The 20488-nt window shown below is 40.8% G+C and overlaps 1 protein-coding gene across 3 annotated transcripts in view; it reads left to right on the top strand.

Moving 5' to 3' along the window:
* obe (obelus) overlaps positions 1-20488 on the top strand; it is a 437154-nt gene that overhangs the window by 138442 nt on the left and 278224 nt on the right. For all 3 annotated transcript variants that reach the window (XM_067124317.1, XM_067124318.1, XM_067124319.1), the window contains exon 14: positions 18659-18777. In XM_067124317.1, coding sequence (XP_066980418.1) covers positions 18659-18777 — 119 coding nt within the window. The remainder of the gene's footprint in view (positions 1-18658; positions 18778-20488) is intronic.

The following is a 20488-nucleotide window of genomic DNA, read 5'->3' as shown; positions in this document are numbered from 1 at the left end:
GAGCCTTCGCTTTATCAGTTTTATATGGTTTCAATTTTCAAGCTCATTAAGAATTAAATCTCATTACTAGGTCTATTGGTCAGAAACATTTGTTTGTATAAGTTGTTCATTGTTGGGCTTAATGCCTACTTATCTTGTATAAGTATTGATGCAAGTCTATTGTTATTTAACTGAATCATAAAGGATAAAAGGAATAAAAACACAATAATTCACATGAAAATTTTATTGAAATATTGAAATATGTGTCTTACACATTATGATAGTGAATAAAAAGTAATAGTAAATATATATTCTTTTGGTATAATATAAATTAATATTCCGTTGGTATAACAGTAAATAAATTTCCCCTTTTTTATAAAGATAAAACTATACATTATCTGAATAATGAGTTAAGTTGTAGCCTATAACATAAATATGAATAAGAAAAATAAGTCTGATATTTAGTATGACCTCTGTCATTGTCAATCACAGCTCTTAGCCTCTTTGGCATTGAATCTACTAACATTTAACAATAATTATTCATCCCTCTTTTCGGTCGTAATACTTAGTGTTTGACCAGCGCAGGTTTGTTTTTATTGTCCCAGTATTCCCCCAAAGATTTTCAGTTCGATTAAGGAGGGCAGGAGATTTCACAGGCCAGTCCATACTTATAAAAACATTGTTCTGTTCAGCAAACCATTCACTGACCACTTTTGAGTTAAGAACAGAAGAGTTGCTGTCTATTACAAGGTAGACTGGCAAATGATCCGGTAGTAGAAGTTTCCTCACCAATGGGATCAGGACTTCATTAAGAACTTCTGCATACTGCTGTCCGGTTAATTAAATGCTCATTGATGGGAATCAGCTCCCCTGGGCCACAGGTAGCAATCCATCCCCATAATCCTTCTGGAAATCTTCCACTTCACAACGATGGTTGAATATTGTTTTATTGAACCTAGAAATTGAGATACAAAAAAATGTTTTCGTAAATAAACGAAAATATCAACGCTGATTATTACTAATATATTCATAAAATTTTAGCAACAAGGAATTTACATTGATATAAAGAATGTTTTCTCACTCTTATTAGTTAATTAATTGGATTTCTAATAGGCCTAAATTGTTATCCTTGAAGGGAAAAAGAAAAGTTATTGTTTAATGAGTTTGTAGGTATTTAATCAGCGTAGTGAAGGAATTTCTTGTTACGCATAGGCCTAAGCATGCATGAAGACTGGCAGTATAATTACTTACCTTGTGTTATTAGGTTGCCACCAGTGGAGTATACCTGATTGTTGGTAGCAAAAGTCTTTTCATCACACCATATACAGTAATGTTATCCCAGAATCCTGATTCAAGCAGTAGATACTGAAGAGCAAAAGCTACTCGTTGCTCTTGGTGATTTTGAGACGGAGGGTTTGATAGCTGGACTTCAATGCTGAATTCCATGGTTGTGTAATTGCCTTCTCACCATAACACTAGAGATTTGAAGACCTAGTTCTTTTTTCACCTTCACAGCAGTTGATATAGGCTGTGAGGTGACTTTAGCAATGAGTAGTGCATCGAGGTCATCCTTTTCTTGGCCGATTCTTGAGGTTCTCTCCTTCGTTGAAATGTTTGATCCACCTGCATATAGTACTGTTGTCCAACTTATATTTAATTTATGGCAAATTTCTATGGGGAGGATATTATTTCTATGCATTTCTGTTATGACTCTTCATATAGCTAATGAGGTTTCCTGTCTTTCGGCTCCAGAATTTATTTGATGTTACCCAAGATGGTCCATTATCCCAGCGTTGGGTCAGCCAGAAGTAGGCTAATCACTGAATGCCACTGTATGTCACCTGACAAGTTGCAGCATTGTTTTTGCAACTTTTCAGGCATGCCAACCTTTCAGAGCCAGGGAGGCGAATTTTCTCATGTTGTTATTGTTTCGGGAGAGTGTGTGTGGTTGCCAGCCCTGATTTTATCGTTCACATTTCAGAATGTTTTGTTTTATGTTAAGGTATAATATCCAAAATGCTAAGTTTTTAGCAGTGAAGATTTTTTTTACATTTTATATTAGATATACTGTATTATGATATATGTATTGTTTTGCTCTTATAATTCACAATAAGTTTATAAAAAAATAAAAATAATTCTTTTCACTTGTGAACGATAACAAAAGTACACAGTACCGTCACTAATGAACATGGCTATACTAGCAGATGCTTGCTATCACTCAAATTTGCTAGTTCCCATATCCATACCTTACCCATACCCATACCTATGTCTGTGTTATACCCATATCCATACCATACCATATCCATACCCCATACCCATACCCATATCTGTTCCATACCCATACCTGTACCATACCCATACCAATACCCATACCTATACCCATACCCATACATGTAACAATACTCATATCCTTATCCTTACCATACATACCCATACTATAACTTTCCCATACCCATGCCCATCTCATACCCATATGCATACCTTACCCATACCCAAATTAAGCGTACTGTACTACTAATAGTCAGCAAAAGTCTATGGGCAGCACCAGCCCTGTTGACCTTCCTGTCATATACAAACAACTAACCATATCTTGGTGTAGGTGCAGGAGCAGCTGTTGATGGGTTTTGAATCAATGCTGATGCCATATGCAGTTCTGGATGATCACCATTAGCGTCTGCTGTTGTTCTAGAATTACCTGCTGAGTCCATTTCAAAATGAAAATAACAAAGCTCAGCTGAAAATCCTTTATTATATACCGTTGCTGAACATTTCTGAACAGTTATTAACATATTATTCTTGAAAGACTTCTTCTTAATTCCAGGATCCTTTGAAGCAGTCTTTAGCTCCCAGAGCATTCCTGTAGAAATGCCCATTGGATTATAATGTCTTTTTAAATTCTTAAAGATTCCAGTATCCTGTGAAGTCATCTTCAGCTCCTAAACGGATTCGTCAGATTCAATTCCCTTCAGGGAAGAAATCCAGAATTTTTCATTGGAATCATTTCTTCCACCTCCTGGAGAAATGCCCATTGAATTATAACATCTTTAATCTTAAAAACTCCAGTTGTATAACAATAGTATTTACTGTGATCGTCATAATGCAGGGGGTTCATAGTTACCACATGAGGTTAATTAAACATTTCATAAATTCTAAAGGTCAAGCAAGTTATATTTTAATTTGAAATACCTGCACATTACTTTTATAAAAGAAATGTTGTCCTTACAAATCTATAAACATTTTGTTAATAGTACTCAGTCTCAACACATTTTCATCATAAAACATGGAAAAGGGAAGAGGGAAGGGGAGGGAAGAGGAATAGGAAAGGAGGGGAAAGGGGAGGGGAGGGACACACACACACACACACACGCACACACACACAAAGGCAGCCAAAGAAATTAATGTAATAGACTATTCTTGAAAGATATCTTCACAACTCCGGGATCCTTTGAAGCAGTCTTCAGCTTCTGAAGCATTCCTGGAGAAATGTCCATTGGATTATAACATCTTAAATTCTTAAAGACTCCAGGGTCATGTGAAGTCATCTTCAGCTCCTAAACGGAATACAGGTGGTTCATAGTTGCCACATGAGGTTAATTAAATACTTCATAAATTCTAAAGGTCAAGCAAGTCATATTTTGATTTGAAAACCTGTACGTTATTACTTTTCTAAAAAGAAATTGTCCTTACAAACCTATAAATATTTAATTAATAGTACTCAATCTCAGCACATTTTATTTCATCATAAAACATGGAAAAGGGAAAAGGGAAGAGGGATGAGGGATGAGAAAGAAGGATGGGAGTGGGGGAGGAAGGGGGAGGGGGATTATTGTTTTTCCATGAGAGAGTTGAGGTCCCGGGAGAGGGGGGGTTTTGCTTAGGGACCACTCTGCTTCAACTGGTTTTTGGCGGTAGGGAAGTGGGAAGAATGGGAACACACATACACAACACAAGCAGAAAGGCAGCCAACGAAATTAATGTAATAGATACCTTTGAAGTACTTAAGGTGTACTGAAAACTAAAGTCGGATATACAGTCAACCCCTGGGATTCGTGGGCTCAGCAATTCTCAGAATTTTTCTGTGGAACCTATCTATAAATTATTCACAGTAAACTCGCCCATTCACAGATTTTTCTGTAGGACATATCTATAAATTATTCATGAGAACCTCGCTATTTGCGGATTTTTTAGTTTTTTCATAAAGCAATATTCTGTATTTTCATATTATACTGTAATAGCATTAAATAATAATGCACAGTAATCTTAATACTGCAGTACATAATAGTAATAAGATTAAATAATAAAGTACAGTAATATTAAATAATAAGATTAAATAGTAATGATATTTAATATACACTGCATACCTGTAATAATAATACATAATAATATGAACTCATACGGGTACTCACTGATGATGAATGTTGATTAAAGATGATGATGATGATGAATTACAGTAAACCCCCTGGATTAGAGTTCTGGACTCAGCGATTCGCAGAATTTTCTGTGGAACCTATCTGTAAATTTTTTGCAGGAAAACTCACCCATTCGTGGTTTTTTTGTAGACCAATAGTCCATTTTCATATTATTTTCGTGACTAAATACTGTACTGTACATACATATACATTTTATGGTAATGATTTACAGTACAAATTTTCAAATATTAAGTTTAATAAGATTAAATAACAACATTAAATAATAATAATAGTAATTCTCTCTCTCTCTCTCTCTCTCTCTCTCTCTCTCTCTCTCTCTCTCTCTCATTTTTATGCATATGCATATGTATGTATATTTATTTGTTTTGTATGGTAAATAAATGATTTACTAATTTTCAAATATTAATAATACTGTAAACACAGCAAAATATCAATTCATAAAAGAAAATATAGTGAATTAGTGAGATTTTAGTTCAATCCCTAATCTTTTTCTTTATCCGACTTAGGAGGAGGGATGAAGGTGCAACTGTCATCATAAAAAAAGGGTTAGCGCCTTGCTGAAGAGTCTCTCTCTCTCTCTCTCTCTCTCTCTCTCTCTCTCTCTCTCTCTCTCTCTCTCTCTCTCTCTCTCTCTCTCTCTCTCTCTCTCTCTGTTATTGGCTGGAAGGGTTAGAAGTACGTAAGTATGTATTTTTAAGGGTAAAATGTATAAGATGACTTTGAAATGATAATAATAATATCAATTCAAAGATTAATACAGTAATAGGATAATAGTTTAAGGTATATTTGATGTAGGATTTTAGTTTTAAGGTATACATTTGGTATTTGAACTTTCAAGATAGGCAGCTATAAGCATTTTTAGAGGGGGTGTTAATTATTCGCAGATTTTAACTATTCGCGGGGGTTGTGGTACTCATCCCCTGCGAATATGGGAGGCTTACTGTAGCTGTGCATTCCGATGAATGTCAATGAAGATATGACTCCAAAGCAAAGTAGACGAGTTTCATCTCTGAGGGCGCCTCTTCCCCTTCTTCAGGAGGCACTTTGTCAGGGGTTTCGGGAGGCACCACCTTGTTGAGGCAATTGAACATGTCCACAAAGGTGTTATGATAGGGCTGCATCAGTTCATTCAGGCCATTGGAAAAATTTCTGGCTCTTTCCTCAAAATTATCCCATGCCTTGATCATTGTCTGCAGCTTCCTAACTTTCTTAAGAATTTTGTACAGACCAAGAAATTCTTCAAAATTGTGGTCTGTTGGTGGGATAGAAAGGGCAGCGAGTTCTCCAGCAAGGGCCTTCCTAAGCATTCTGCCATTTTCATATTCCTTCTCAATGAAGGCAATGGCACTTAATGTCATGCCATAACAGGCTGCTGGTTCTTCATGACTTTTGCCCTCTCTTAACATATCAATCACATCTACCTTCTTGAGTGTCTTGATCTTCCTCTGGCGCTTAGGCTCTTTGCCAGAAGCCTTATAAGAAGCAGGGCATTTAGGAGGCATCTTAGGGCACGATTCAAAAAGATAGGCGAATCTGCACCGATACATACATACATGGCACACAACCTCTAGAGGCATACGCAGTGAACCGAGACACTAGGCAGACATGCTGGGTCATTTACGCTACAGTTTATTTATGTACATACAGGGTATTGCACATAACAACATTGGTATTCTGTGCATACTGTACATTTTATAGACAGTATTTTGCTGTAAGATGATTTTGAAATATCAGTGTTTCAGGATGATACGTAGTACATAGAGCATTTCTAAAATACAAAGGGGCTTGCGTACCACATAGGATATTTCTATTTTCATTTTACTGTACAGTATATTTTCGTGACTACTGTACTTAAATAATATCTGTACTTAAGTAATATCTGAAAATTAGTAAGTCTTTTTTATGAACATGAAAAATGTACATAAATACATTTTTCATGTTCATATAAAAGATTTACTCATTTTCAGATATTACTGTACTGTAATATATTAATGTAAACACAGCAAAATTTCAATAACATGCATTTTTTTACCTTAAAGGGTGTTTTATCCAAGCCAGTGAATGGCAGAGAAAGAAAATTCGTCCTGGGGTGCTGTATACCTGGGCGCAATGATACTTGACACGTTACTGGTTGTGGTCTGCAAACCAGCCAATCCAGGAGTGCCATTCATTTTCCTTGGTGCTCATTGCTACACACTTGGTGTTGATTGCTGGATCCTCAGTACCATCTTGCAAAGATGGAATTTTGGGAACATCAGCTCTCCCAGTTCATTGCGTATTAAGTACTGATCGGGTGCAATTGTGAATCTGTGTGCGTCATTTTAAATCTTTATGTATCAGAGCCACTCATGCCCTAAAATGCCTCCTAAACACCTTGCTCCTTCTAAGGCTTCTGGCAAAGAGCTTAAATGAAAGAAGGCATATGAAGCTCGATGAGAAGGTAAAACTTCTGGATATGATGAAGGAAGGCAAAAGTTACAATGCGGTAGCACGCCATTTTAAGTTGAATGAAAGTATCATGAGGTATATTAAGAGAAAAGAGGCAGAGATACGGAAGGCTGTGAGCATGAACAGTTTCGACAGTGCGTGAGAAGACGATCGTTAAGGTGGAATCTGCACTGGCATTTTGGATAAAGACTGCCGTAAGAAGAACATCCCCCTCAGTTCCAACATCATTCATGAAAAAGTGCGACACCTGTACCAGCAGTATTTGACTGCTGCAGAAGGCGGTGCGTACAGGCACAGGAAGGCGATGACGCAGGGGAATTAGAATTCTTAGGCTTCAACAAACCCGCGCCAGAAGAAGAGGAGGAAGAGCCACAAGCAGGACCATCATCAGCTCCTCAAGGTTTTCAGGCCAGCAAGGGGTGGTTCCACTGCTTTCAGAGACAGTCCCAGCGTAAGAATGTATTTCTGCATGGGGAAGCAGCCTCTGCAGATATGGAAGCGGCCGCAAATATCCGGAGACCTTCAAGGAAATTATAAAGGAGAAGGGCTACCATCCAGAACAAGTGTTCAGTATGGACGAGACTGGCCTGTTCTGGAAGAAGATGCCATCCCAGACATGCCTCATGAAGGACAAAGCCAAAGTCTCTGGATTCAAGGCCCAGAAGGATAGGGTTACCCTCATAATATGTGGGAATGCAGCTGGATTCATGCTGAAACCAGACCTCATTTACAAGGCTGCAAACCTCAGGGCCCTTAAGAATAACAAGGCATTGCTGCCTGTTTTGGATGCACAACCCCAAGGCCTGGATCACCAAAGTCCTTATGGATCACTGATTCATTCAGAGCTACATCCCTCAAGTTAGGCAGAACCTTAACAACTTGGACATGGAGTTCAAGGTGTTGCTGATCATGGATAATGCTGGTGGCCACCCTGTGGATCTTTATTACAAGGGAGTCCAGCTCGAGATCCTCCCTGCCAACACCACCTCCTTCCTCCAGCCTATGAACTAGGGCGTGATCCGTGCCCTCAAGGCACCTTACACCCGGAACTCCCTCAAGCACCTTGTGAATGCAATGGACACGACCGTGAATTTACGCTGAAGGAGCATTGGCGTAAATTCATGATTGTCACGTCTGCCTGTCATTGACTGCTCGTTGAAAGACATGAAGAAGGAGACCCTTAATGCCTGCTGGAAGAAGTAGTGGCGAGGGTGTGTTCACGACTATAAGGGCTTCTCTCCTCAAGAAGTTCAATGTTCGGCCATTGATAAGGTAGTCCAGTTGCCGAGGATTCTTGGTGGACGGGGCTTCATTGATGCCCACTCTGACCTCCTGATGGACCAGGATTTGGAAGAGCTGACAAAGTTGGCCAGTGAGGAAGATGGCACACCAAGTTCAGGAGAGGAGGAGGAGGAGGATGAGGGCCTTTCTTTGATTAAGGAGGCGCAGGATGCAGCTTCGTTATCGGATCCTTATATGGAATGCTCCTTAAAGTTTTCAGATGCCCTTGATGCAGCATTGGCGTCCTATAATTAAGCCCTCATCAGCATGAAGAAGCAGCGACAGCAGCTGCCTATCACTGTTTTTTAAACATACAAAGAAGGACCCTCCAAAGCCTCCCCATACCCTTGAAGAAGTGCCTCCCAATCATCTGTAATAGTGCCTCTCCAAGCGCCTGAAGAAGTGCCTCCCCAAGCTCCTGGAGAACTGCCTCCTGAAACTCCTGATGTAGCATCTCCTGAAGGAGGGGAAGAGGCACCCTCAGAGGAGATGTAACTCCTCTGCTTTGCTGTGCAGTCATATCTTCATTGTCATTCATTGGACTGCACAGCTAATTCATCATCATCATATTTAATCAACATTCATTACTGATGAGTACCTGTATGATTTACGTAATCTTAATATGTATGTACTGTAGTATTAAATTTTTTACTATGCATACGTCTCTCTCTCTCTCTCTCTCTCTCTCTCTCTCTCTCTCTCTCTCTCTCTCTCTCTCTCTCTCTCTCTCTCGTGAATTATGTACATACCAATGTTTCCCCTGTAAAAGAAAATGGGGCAGCTTGAATAGTAGCTGATGAAAGAAAATGTGCGTGCCTGAATACGAAGGGATTATTTTCACATGTAGCTGTAAGCCATACAGTACATACAGTATGTATATTTTTATAAGCTGTAAGCCATACAGTACATACAGTATGTATATTTTTATTGATGAAATGTTTTAAGATGACTTTGAAATTATGTTAATAATATAATTTCAAAGATCAATACAGTAATAGGGTAATAGTTTAAGGTATATTTGATGTAGGATGATAGTTTAAGGTATACATTTGGTATTTGAACTTTCAAGATAGGCAGTTATAAGCATTTTTAGAGGGAGGTTTTAAGTATCTGCGGATTTTAACTAATCGTTGGGGGGGGGAGTTGTGATACGCATCCCCCATGAATAAGGGAGGTCGACCATATATTTCTTTCTCTCCACATTGTAAATTTCTAGCTTTGAACAGAAAAGAAATGAATGCAGTATTATCACACAATAAATTCTATCTTGCAGTTTGTAAAATATATAAAACTAAAAAAATACATTATTAATGTGTCTTGTGCATGTAAATCAATAATCAAAATAAACACAAAGATATGGACATAAGCCTAGGAATGATTATCCTAAAGTGTACCAGACTGACGTACCATTATGATGGCAAAATGAGTAATGTGTAATAAATACTTTATACTTCAAAGTTGCAACAAAAATCATATGGTTAGATCAGTTGATCAAATATAACCAATACTAAGGCTTTTGAGTGTTTTAATAAGCTGTAATATTTCTAGTGTAATTGTTCAGTGTATTGAATTTGTATTAATTGCAGTGTATTGTAATTTTCGGGTAGATTAGTATGTTGAAAGAGAAGGGAAGATGTATGAAATTCCATGCTCTGTTATATAATGTATTCATTGTAAACCTGCAGTGTTACACTTGACAAGTTTACTATAAGTTGTCTTGTTTAGAAGTATCAGATTTGCCAAAATATTCACTGGCAGTGAGGATATTTATTGGAAGTCTAGTTTGTTTTCACTACTATTCCATAAATTTATAAAAATGACATATTTACCATTTCCAATTTGAAAATTAATTTCATTGCATTTTTAGCCACTTAAGAGAAGAAAATTTTTCTATTATCAATAAAATAAATGCTACTTTTCTTACATTCTTTCTCTATGAGTTCATTCATTTCTATATACAAGTTTTTTTAATACAGGTTAAACCTAGACTTATTTTTTCTAAAATTAAATTATTTAGGATTATGCATCTTTATCAAATGGTTACATAAAGAATTATACCAACACTGGAACATGAAAAATGATTCCTATGACAAAGTTTACACAATGGCCATGCGTATCCAAGTGTATCTACGTTTTTATTTTAGTGTATACAGTTTTGGTGTGCTGTATTTTCTCAAAAGAATTCCAGTGATGCTTGCAAATGTTTGCAAGGCTGACATTGATATGAAAGCAGGACTAGGCAGTGCACATGCTGTGGGCAGCTACAGCCATGCTCCTTATTTATTTTACATTTTCTAGTTAACAAAATTTCTGCATTAAGAAGTATAGTATAGTTTTGACAAAATTGCTGCATTAGGGAGTACAGTATAGTTTTGATAAAATTGCTGCATTAAGAAGTACAGTACTGTATAGTTTTAAACATCTAACTTCCCTGGTAGTTATATATATAGCTCAAGTCCCTGACGTCACGGCAGAATTTCAAAAACTCGTGGCAATCGCCGATCGGTAGTTAGGTGAACCACCTGTGCGCCCTCTACCCAGGTACCTGGAACCATTCCAACTATTCCTCAGATCTTCCCTGCCGCTGTGTCGGTAACATCGATGGAATTTCGCTTGTAGCCCGTGTTTTTTCGCAACTTATTTTGGTGAAGTACACTTTGGCTTGGCTTTAGATATTGTTCGCTTTTGGATTTTCTTATAACATATCTGACTTCATCGAGTGTGAAAATGTGTGTGGGGGGATGCAAGCGGCTTGCTAAAGTCTCTTGGATCCCCACTCAGTATGTCTGAAGAACGGAATGGAAGACCGGCTCAGAAGAGCCAAGAGTACTGTGTCTTACTCTTCTTGATATAACCAGGGAATAGTTAATTCTTTTCCCTTGCTAACTATCCTATTGATCCTTCTCCCGTAGTGGTAGTCTCTGAACCCCAACTGAAACAGGTAAGGACCCAACACTTAATGATTTGTTGGCTGCCATTCAGACCCTGGCCCAACAGGTAAAATCCTCTCAGAAGACAGGGATAATATGTGATCAACAATTAGAGATCTAAAAAATACAAGTGTTAATATGTTGTTAGTGCAAGTGCAGTGGAGGGTGCGACCGCTCGGTCCTGTTGTGCTCCTAGTCCTAGACCTCTTCCAAGCTCACCAACCCCTGTGAGAAGGAAAGTCGACAGACGAAGGGAGGCAAGAGGCTTTAGCTACCGAGCAGTCGTCCCCTCGAGCGTACCTGTTGACATTTCCCAGGACGCTCACCCTCGCCATAGGAAAGGCGAGGTTAAAGTGTTTTTTTTCGTCCACCAGTTGCTGTACGTCAACCGGAGGAAGCTTTTGACCGATGTCGCACAGGCAGCCAGTTCTCAAGTAACCTCTAGGTTTGGCGGGACAACAAATGTTAGAAGTCTGGACGCCAGGAGGAAGTCAGGCGTCGAGAAGCTCGACGCCAGGGCATTGAGTGTCGAGAAGCTGGACACCAGGACGTCAGGTGTCGAGAAGCTGGACGCCAGGACGTCAGGCGTCGAGAAACTGGACGCCAGGACATCAAGCGTCAAGAGGCTGGACGCCAGGGCGTCGGGCGTCGGGAAGCTGGACACCAGGACTTCGGGCGTCGAGGAGCTGGACGCCAGGACGTCAGGCGTCGAGAAGCTGGACGCCAGGACGTCAAGTGTCGAGAAGTCACTGGACTCCAGGACATCAAGCGTCATGAGGCTGGACGTCAGGACGTCGAGCATCGAGAAGCTGGACGTCAGGACGTCGAGTGTCGAGAAGCTGGACGCCAGGACGTCAGGCGTAGAGAAGCTGGACGCCAGGACGTCAAGTGTCGAGAAGTTAGACATCAGGACGTCAGGCGTCATTAAGCTGGACGCCAAGACATTAAGCTTCAAGAAAATGGACGCCAACACGCCAGGCGTCAAGAGACTGGACGCCAGGATGCCAGGCGTCAAGAGACTGGACGCCAGGATGCCAGGCGTCAAGATGATATTTTGAAAGACGTCGCTACTTCCGTCTTCGGAAAATCGGAAGAAGAGAATGATAATATCCCGCATTCTCCTGTGAATCCTATTGTAGAGATTTCCGACGAAGACAATATAAAAGGCCATCAGCTTTCATCAGACTTGAAAAGACTTATGAAGCTATTTTCGGAAATTTTTTCCAGAGAAATTTATCCTGACTGCTCCTCGTTCCCCGCCTTCAGAATTTACTCTTGTGAAGGCGTCTAAGAGGGCAGCATTTATGAAGAATGGATACTTTCGAAGGAGAAACAATGAAAGACAGCCTTTGTTTTCCCTCCAACCAAACTAGCTCAAGGTCTAGCGTTTAGTATCAAACTAGAGAATCGTTCGGCCTCGAAATACCTGCCCCTTCCCAGGAAGGAAGATGGAATTATTCAACACGACTGACACCGAAGAACTCATATATCTGATGTCGTGTATGGATAAAGGACTCGGAGATAGTTCCAACGAATCTACTGCATCTTTCTCAGCGGGAATCCTGAAGAAAAGAGCCCATCTTTGCTCTTTCCTGGCTAATGGGGTCACGTCCAATCAAAATCAGAACTGATTTATACCCCTTTTTTCCTCTCACCTCTTCTCTCAAGATTTGGTAAAGAGGCCTTTTCATCCTTGGCCCAGAAAACCACGTAAGATTTAATATCTAAAACAGCAAGAAAAGTCCTACCAACGACTTTCATCGCTAAAAAGAGTAAGGCTGAGGCTCCTGTGTTTCAGGTATCTCAGCTCTTTCGTGGTCGGCCCTCCAATAGAGGTTCCTCTAGGGCGGGTAGATGAATGGCAACGAGAAGAGGCTCTACACAGGGAAGAAAGAGGACCTGCCTTTCTTCTCCTGCAGACTGCGGTAGGAGCCAGACTGTCCAGCCTGAGGAGGCCCCCTATAGTAACAAGACAATTAGACTTTTCTGCCAAATGCAACAACAGAACAAAGGCAAAGGCTTTATAGCAACAAGTGTCTATGATGTTGCAAAAGGAAACCAGACAGAGAGTTCAAGATCCGAATTCCCCAGGATTCTACATTCGGTTATTCCTGATCCCCAAATGCTTTGGGGGTTAGAGACCGGTGCTAGACGTGATTGCACTCAACTTTTCTGTGCAATAAACAAAGGTCGCTATGGAAACGACAAAATCGGTTCTAGCAGCTGTCGGACAGCATGACTGGATGGCCTCACTGGACCTCCAGGATGCGTATTTTTACATCCCCATGCACCCGAACTCCAAGAATTTTCTGAAGTTCGTCCACGGAAAAGGTTTTCCAGTTTCGGTCTCTTTGTTTCAGCCTAAGCAGACGGGGATGACGTCTGGCTCTGGAGTCGAGACCTCTCAAGAGCAAGTTACCCAATATTGAGGGACGTCATGATAAAACTTCATAGACTCCAGGTTGTAGCCACTGGAGCAGCCCGGAGCTCTTCCCTTCCAGCCCCAAGGGTAGCTCTCCTACTAAGAACAAACGTAGACAGTCCTGTTCAGTCAGGATACCAGGCTGCAAGAGCGTGGCGGACTCTGTGCTGCCTTCCGTACATCCTCCTCTTCCTCCTTCGGATTGGTACTCGTCTGCTGAACCCTCTCCACGATCCATTATTGACGATGAGGAGGAAATAATTGCCGTAGTTGAGGCTTCCCCAACCTGTCCCCAACAGCAGGAAGCCCCGCATATAGCTTTACTACAAAATATGCAGCAAACTTTGTCTTCCCTGGTACAAGCGTGACAACCAGGCAAAGAGAAGAAGGATAATAGACGTCCAACTAAAGCTTCTAGACGTCCAGAAGTTTAAGACGCTGAACGTAGTGAATGAAACTCTAGACGCTGGATGCAGTGGCGTCAAGCATCTAGGAGTGAAACACCATGACGACAAGCGTCAATGAACCCAAGACGTCAAGCATCAAGGCATTGGACGTCAGGACGTCAGGCTTCAAGATATTGGAAGCCAAGACGTGGAGGTAGCTCAGGACGCAAGATGCACTGGCATCAAGCGTCTAACAAAGATTTTCACAAGGATGATTGCCAATGTAGGAGGTTTTTCTTCACACGAGAAACATCAGAATCTCCTTGTACTTAGATGACTGGCTCCTCAGAGCTCCTTCCCACACACTCTGCCTGGAGGATCTTCAGACCACGATTTAGGTATAGAAGGAATTAGGTCTACTGATAAACAGATAGAAATCTCAGCTGATCCCATCCCAAGAGGTTCTATACCTTAGGATGAAGATTCAGAGTCAAGATTTTCGGGCTTTTCCGTCTATTGCAAGGACGGGACAAGCCTTAAGAAAATTTCAGGACTTTATAAAGAGACAGACATGCTTAGCGAAGGAATGGATGAGTCTGCTGGGGACCCTTTCCTCGCTGGAACGGTTTGTCTCCTTTGGGAGGTTAATTCTATGCCCGTTACAGTTTCATCTAAATCAGAACTGGGACAAGGAAATAGAACTGGAGACCAAGTGCATCCCCATTTCGGAACCAATAAGGCCGTATTTACAGTGGTGGAATGACCCCGTCAAGCTCCAGGAGGTCCCTTCTCTATATTAGAGGAACCCAGACCTAGTGTTGTTTTCCGACGCGTCGGACTCAGTATGGGGAGCAACACTAGGGAAATAACAAGTCTCTGGCTCCTGGACCAGAGAGCAGGAGAAGTTAAACATCAATTAGAAGGAACTAACTGCAATCCTTCTAGCTCTCAGGGAGTTCGAACACAGTGGGGAACAGAGAGGTGCAGGTCAACACCGACAACACGGCAGCGTTGGCCTACATCAGCAAATAAAGGGGCACTCACTCCAGGTCTCTATACGAGACAACAAGAGAACCTCTTCTCTGGGCAAAAGAGAAGAATGTCAAACTAGTAACCCGCTTTATCCAAGGAGAGAAAAAATGTGAGGGCGGACATTCTGAGCAGGAAATCAAGTCCTCTCAACAGAATGGACGCTGCATCAGGACGTGTGCAGTAGCATGTGGACTTTGGGGACGTCCTTGCATAGATCTCTTCGCCACAGCGCAAAACGAAGAGGCTGGAAACTTACTGCTCTCCCGTACCAGATCCCGGGCTGTATACATAGACGCTGCGTTCCTGGTGGACTGGTCCAACTTGGACGTGTATGCATTTCCCTCTTTCAAGATAATACACAGGGTACTGCAAAAATTTGTTTCACACGAGGGTACCAGATTGATCATTGTGGCCCTTTACTGGCCGACAAAAGATTGTTTCACAGAGGTTCTGGAATGGATAGTGGACATCCCGAGGAGCCTACCTCAGAGAGTAGGTCTACTCAAACAACCTCACTTGGAAAGATATCACCAAAACCCCCAAGCACTACAAGTAACTGCCTTCAGACTATCAAAAAACTTACAAGAGCTACAGGTTTTTTCGAAAGAGGCGGCTGGTGCTATAGAAAGAGTAAGGAGGTCATCCACCATGAAAATATACAAATCCAAGTGGGAGATATTTAGAGGATGGTGCAAGAGCAACCATGTGTCCTCTTCCAGTACCTCTGTAACTCTAATTGTGGACTTCCTTCTACACTGTAAGAGGAAACTTAATTTTTTCTACCATTAAGGGTTATAGGAGCATGCTGGCAGCAGTTTTTAGACATAAAAACTTGAACCTGTAAAACAATAAGAATCTCCAGGACCTACTCAGATTCTTCGAAACTGCTAAGGAGAGAGTACAGAACTCACCAGCATGGAACCTAGACGTGGTCCATAGGTTCCTCATGGGGAGTAAGCTCAATCCCTGACAGAGAACATTTTTAAGAGGACCTCACCATGAAAACTCTTTTTCTTCTTCAGTTTGGCCACAGCGAAAAGAGTTAGTGAGATACATGCTCTCAGCGAGAATATGGACTTTAGACAAGACAAGGCAATCTGCTCACTGCAACTAGGATTCCTTGCAAAAATGAATACTCATCACAACCCTGACACAGAACGTTCGAGATTCCGAATCTAACGGACATTACAGGGGAGAAGAGAGAGAAAGTCCTATTCCAGGTAAGGGCTCTAAGGCACTACCTGACAGGACAAAGGACTTAAGAAGGAATTCAGAAGGGCTTTGGTGCTCAGTCAAAAGCTCTCTGTACAGGTATCGAAGAATGCTCTGTCTTATTTTATCAGGCAGTTGATAAAAGAAGCTCATATGAAAGGTAGCAAGTTGGACATAAGATTCTGAAAGTAAAGACGCACGAGTTCAGGGCAGTTGCAACCTCTGTAGCACTTAAACAGAACAGGTCCCGGCAGAGTATCTTGGACACGACCTTCTGGAGAAACAAGTCAGTATTTACCTCTCACTGTCTAAAACGAGTCCAAACATTATACGAAGACTGCTATACGCTGGGTCCGTTTATAGCATCTACTAGTGGGAGAGGGTAATACCCCTACAATCCCATAAACCAATACCCTATTTTCTTACTTTGGGATGGAGAATTTTTTTTATGGTTGTTTGTGAAGACTGGACGCAGTCTTCCGCATTCATTGGTTTGAAAGTTCCTTGGAAGCGCCTGGAACTAGGGTATTGAGAGGAGGTCTAGTCACATAGAGGTTATACAATCGGTTGACAGCCCATAGAGATTTTTCAGCCCCCTGGGTGGATCGCTGGATCTCTTAAGGAATGCAGACTTAATGAGGGCGAGTTCATTGAAGTCAGCTTCCTTAATCCAATTCCATAAAACAGTACCTTTTGTTCTTGCCTTGGAATGGTTGAAATTTTATGGTTGTTTGTGAAGATTGGGCACAGTCTTCCACAATCATTGGGATGAAAGTTCCTTCCTTGGTAGCGCCCGAACAAGGGTATTGAGAGGAGGTCTAGTCACATAGAGGTTATACACCGGTTGACAGCCCCTAGAGATTTTTCAGCCCCTGGGTGGATCGCTGGATCTCTTAAGGAATGCAGACATAATGAGAAATATTGAAGTCAGCTTCCTTAACAGGTAGGAACCTAGAGTTGTTTGCAACTTTAATTATAATTCCAACGATGTTAGCTGTCTCTGACCCTCCACCAAAGGTGTCAATCAGCTATATATATAACTACCAGGGAAGTTAGATGTTTAAAAATGTTATTTTCATAATAAAATAAATTTTTGAACATACTTACCTGGTAGTTATATATAATTATATTCCCACCCTCCTCCCCTCTAGAGACTAGGGGCATGGAAGATCTGAGGAATAGTTGGAATGGTTCCAGGTACCTGTGTAGAGGGCGCACAGGTGGTTCACCTGACTCACCGATCGGCGATTGCCGCGAAGTTTTGAAATTCTGCCGTGACGTCAGGGACTTAAGCTATATATATAACTACCAGGTAAGTATGTTCAAAAATTTATTTTATTATGAAAATAACATTTTTGATAAAATTGCTGCAGTAAGAAGTACAGTATAGTTTTGAACTGCATTTGTAAACAGTATATAAGTAGAACAGACATTTAGATGATTTCCTTTATGTAGGCTGTAAAGTACAATACTTTTTCCTTACTGTTATCTAGAGTACTAAGATGTACAGTAGTACTATGTAGTACTTGTGCAATATCCTTTTTTTAATATATATATGTATATATATATATTATATATATATTACATTCTTTCTTTTAAGAGTCCATAGTTATGACCTGCAAATGTTACAAAGCCGATGATGGTTATGTAAGCAGCCCTTGGCTATGAGTAGAATTAGGCTATGTAGCTACAGTCGTGATTCACAAAGTATTTTCCAAAATATGTTCTGTACAAACATGCACATTATGAGAGAATATGAAATATAATTGTACAGTATGAAATTACCCTATATGCAGTGAATTTCAAGCAGTGACAATCCTTCATTGATATAGGTTTTGCAAGCTTTTTTCCGTGTTCATTCCTGTAGATCGTTGTAATGTAACATATTAGTTACTATAATAACACACTTAATTTTATATCATGTTTCCTACAGTATCTCTAAAAATGCAAAACACTTACACACAAAAGTTAATGAAGCTTAGGCCATGTGTAGACAATGTAGCTACAGTCCTGATGCACATTACAGTACTGTACTGTATATATTTTATATTATGCAGGACATGTTTTTGTTAAAAATTCTACATTGTATGAAAAGGGGTACAGCATCTTCACTACTTGGTCAGTAAAAGAAAAGTGTAAATATGATGTCATTAGAGACTTGGTCTAATTAGTACTCTTATGCTATGTCATCTTAATGTTCTGCTCTTTGGAGTGCATCATGGATGATAAGCTTCACTTACCAGTACTGAGTTTTATTTTGCCATTTAGTGTTAGTGTATGTTCATTATTGTATGTGCTGTATGTCAAAAAAGTTGTATAGTATAAGTCTTTTAGTTATTTATTCTTTGCAGTGCATTGAAGCATTGTTGCATTTCTTCTTTCTGTTTTATTATTTATTATTGGGGATTTGTCATATTTTCAACAGAACTTAATTATTTTCGTTTACTAAAGCTCTTTCATATCCGAGTTAATTCTTTACCATATCTTAAGAGATAAACATGTTCACACAATTTGATGCCATGTCTTTTATCTTTGCAGGTTGAATCACAGCAGTCGATGATCAGGATTGTTGGGTTGTCTGCCACTCTTCCCAACTATATTGATGTATCAACATTTTTGAGGGTTAACCCATATAAGGGACTGTTTTATTTTGATTCGTAAGTGTCTTCAAGGGTGTAGTTATTTTATACATGCTTTACAAGTAAAAATAGAATTTTTATATAAGTAACTTACCCAATAATTGCATAGCTATTAGTTTCTTTTAACCAGCAGCTCAAAATTTTGGAATTGCGGGTCACGCTAATTTGTTTTGGTTAAGAGAAGGTACAACATAGCAAAGAGCTTCAATTTGTTTCTGCCAGCTGTGGTTGAAGGACTGTGGTTGGCAGCAGCTCGAATTTTGGAATTTTATACTTTGCTGGTTGTTTGCCTTATCTTCAGTTGGTGAAATATTTATTTTCTTAGCCTTTCAGCATAATTAAGATAGTGTTAGGCGAATTTTGATCATTGGTTGACGACTCTTTGCCCGTTTTTTGGACTTGTATCGGACTTTATCGGACTTTTCTAGGATGTCTGACACTAGTAGTTCTAGTATTAGGTATTGCAGCAAAGACTGCAATACTAGACTAACTAAAGAATCTTACGACTCGCACACTATTTGTATTCCATGTAGGGGACAAACATGTTCAGTAGATTTACGTTGTGAGGAGTGTAATGACTGGGATATTAAGAAGGGGAAGACTTTAGATGCACATCTCAAGAAACTAGCTAGAGATAGGAAGAGGAAAGCTATGGCTAAGGAATCTAGTAAAGCTTTAGCTAGTCAGGATTCATGTGCTAAGTTGGATGCAATTGCTCCTGTAATTTCTTCCGTTTCCATTCCATCTCCTCCACCTGTGCAACCCTCTCCTTTACCTGGCGCTCACATTTCCGACCCCAACACCATCACCAGTCTGGCGTCGAAAATCGACACTCGTTTCGAGTTGATTATTCAATCGATCGCTAAATTTTCGTTGTCTGTGAAAGTGCTAATGGACAAAAGTGAATCAGAGCGCCCAGTGCAAGTACAACGTTAGTGGAGGCGGTGGCTGTTCGGCCCACCGATTCTCCTAGGCCAAGGTCCCTAACATACTCCCCAGCACCTGGGAGGAGTCAAACTGGCAGCCTAAGGGAGGTCGGTGGGGTCTGCCCCAGAGCAGTTGCCCCCTCGGTTCAGTCTGTTGACGAATCCCAGACTGCAACCAAAGGCTGTTGGAAAGGCCTTCAAGTGAGCCCTTATTGTATGTCCTCCAGCTCTGAAGATCTTAGTCCCAGGTGCGCACAGCGCTATGCGGACAAGTCACGCCCACTGAAAAGGCGTGCAGTGGAGTTTGGGATTTTTTCCCCTGTTCCTTGTAAGAAGAGCAAGGATTCAGCATGCCCATCATGTAGTCATTGGGACACCCCGGAACACCAGTGACGATCGTAATTTGGCACCGAAGTGCCTTGTGGAGTGGAGACGTTCTTCATCGAATAAAGAAGCGACTGCATCAGGAGTTGCGCACCCAGAGCCTTCATCTCTACAATTAGCGCCCAAGTGACCAGCAACTAGTGTCGTAGCGCCCAGGCTCCCGTTTGCAGTTGAGCGCCCGCTGGCGCCCATTCTCCAACAAGTTTCGTCTTTGACTCCCATCTTGACAGCGCCCCCCGAGCGCCCATTGGTGCCTGCTCCTCCACCGCTTCATAGTAGTGTCGTCTCGGACATTGTTCCTCCGCTAGTTGACCCAATTCAGAGCAAACAGGATAATATTCTCAGTTTGTTTCAGAAGGCTCCTCCTACAGCTCTGACGACAGTGGACTTATCACTTTCTCTTGTCTGTTCTGAGGAAG

This window comes from Macrobrachium rosenbergii, chromosome 22 (genome assembly GCF_040412425.1).
Source record: "Macrobrachium rosenbergii isolate ZJJX-2024 chromosome 22, ASM4041242v1, whole genome shotgun sequence".
In the NCBI taxonomy this organism is placed as follows: domain Eukaryota; kingdom Metazoa; phylum Arthropoda; class Malacostraca; order Decapoda; family Palaemonidae; genus Macrobrachium; species Macrobrachium rosenbergii.
This window is presented reverse-complemented; position numbering and strand designations above follow the sequence as displayed.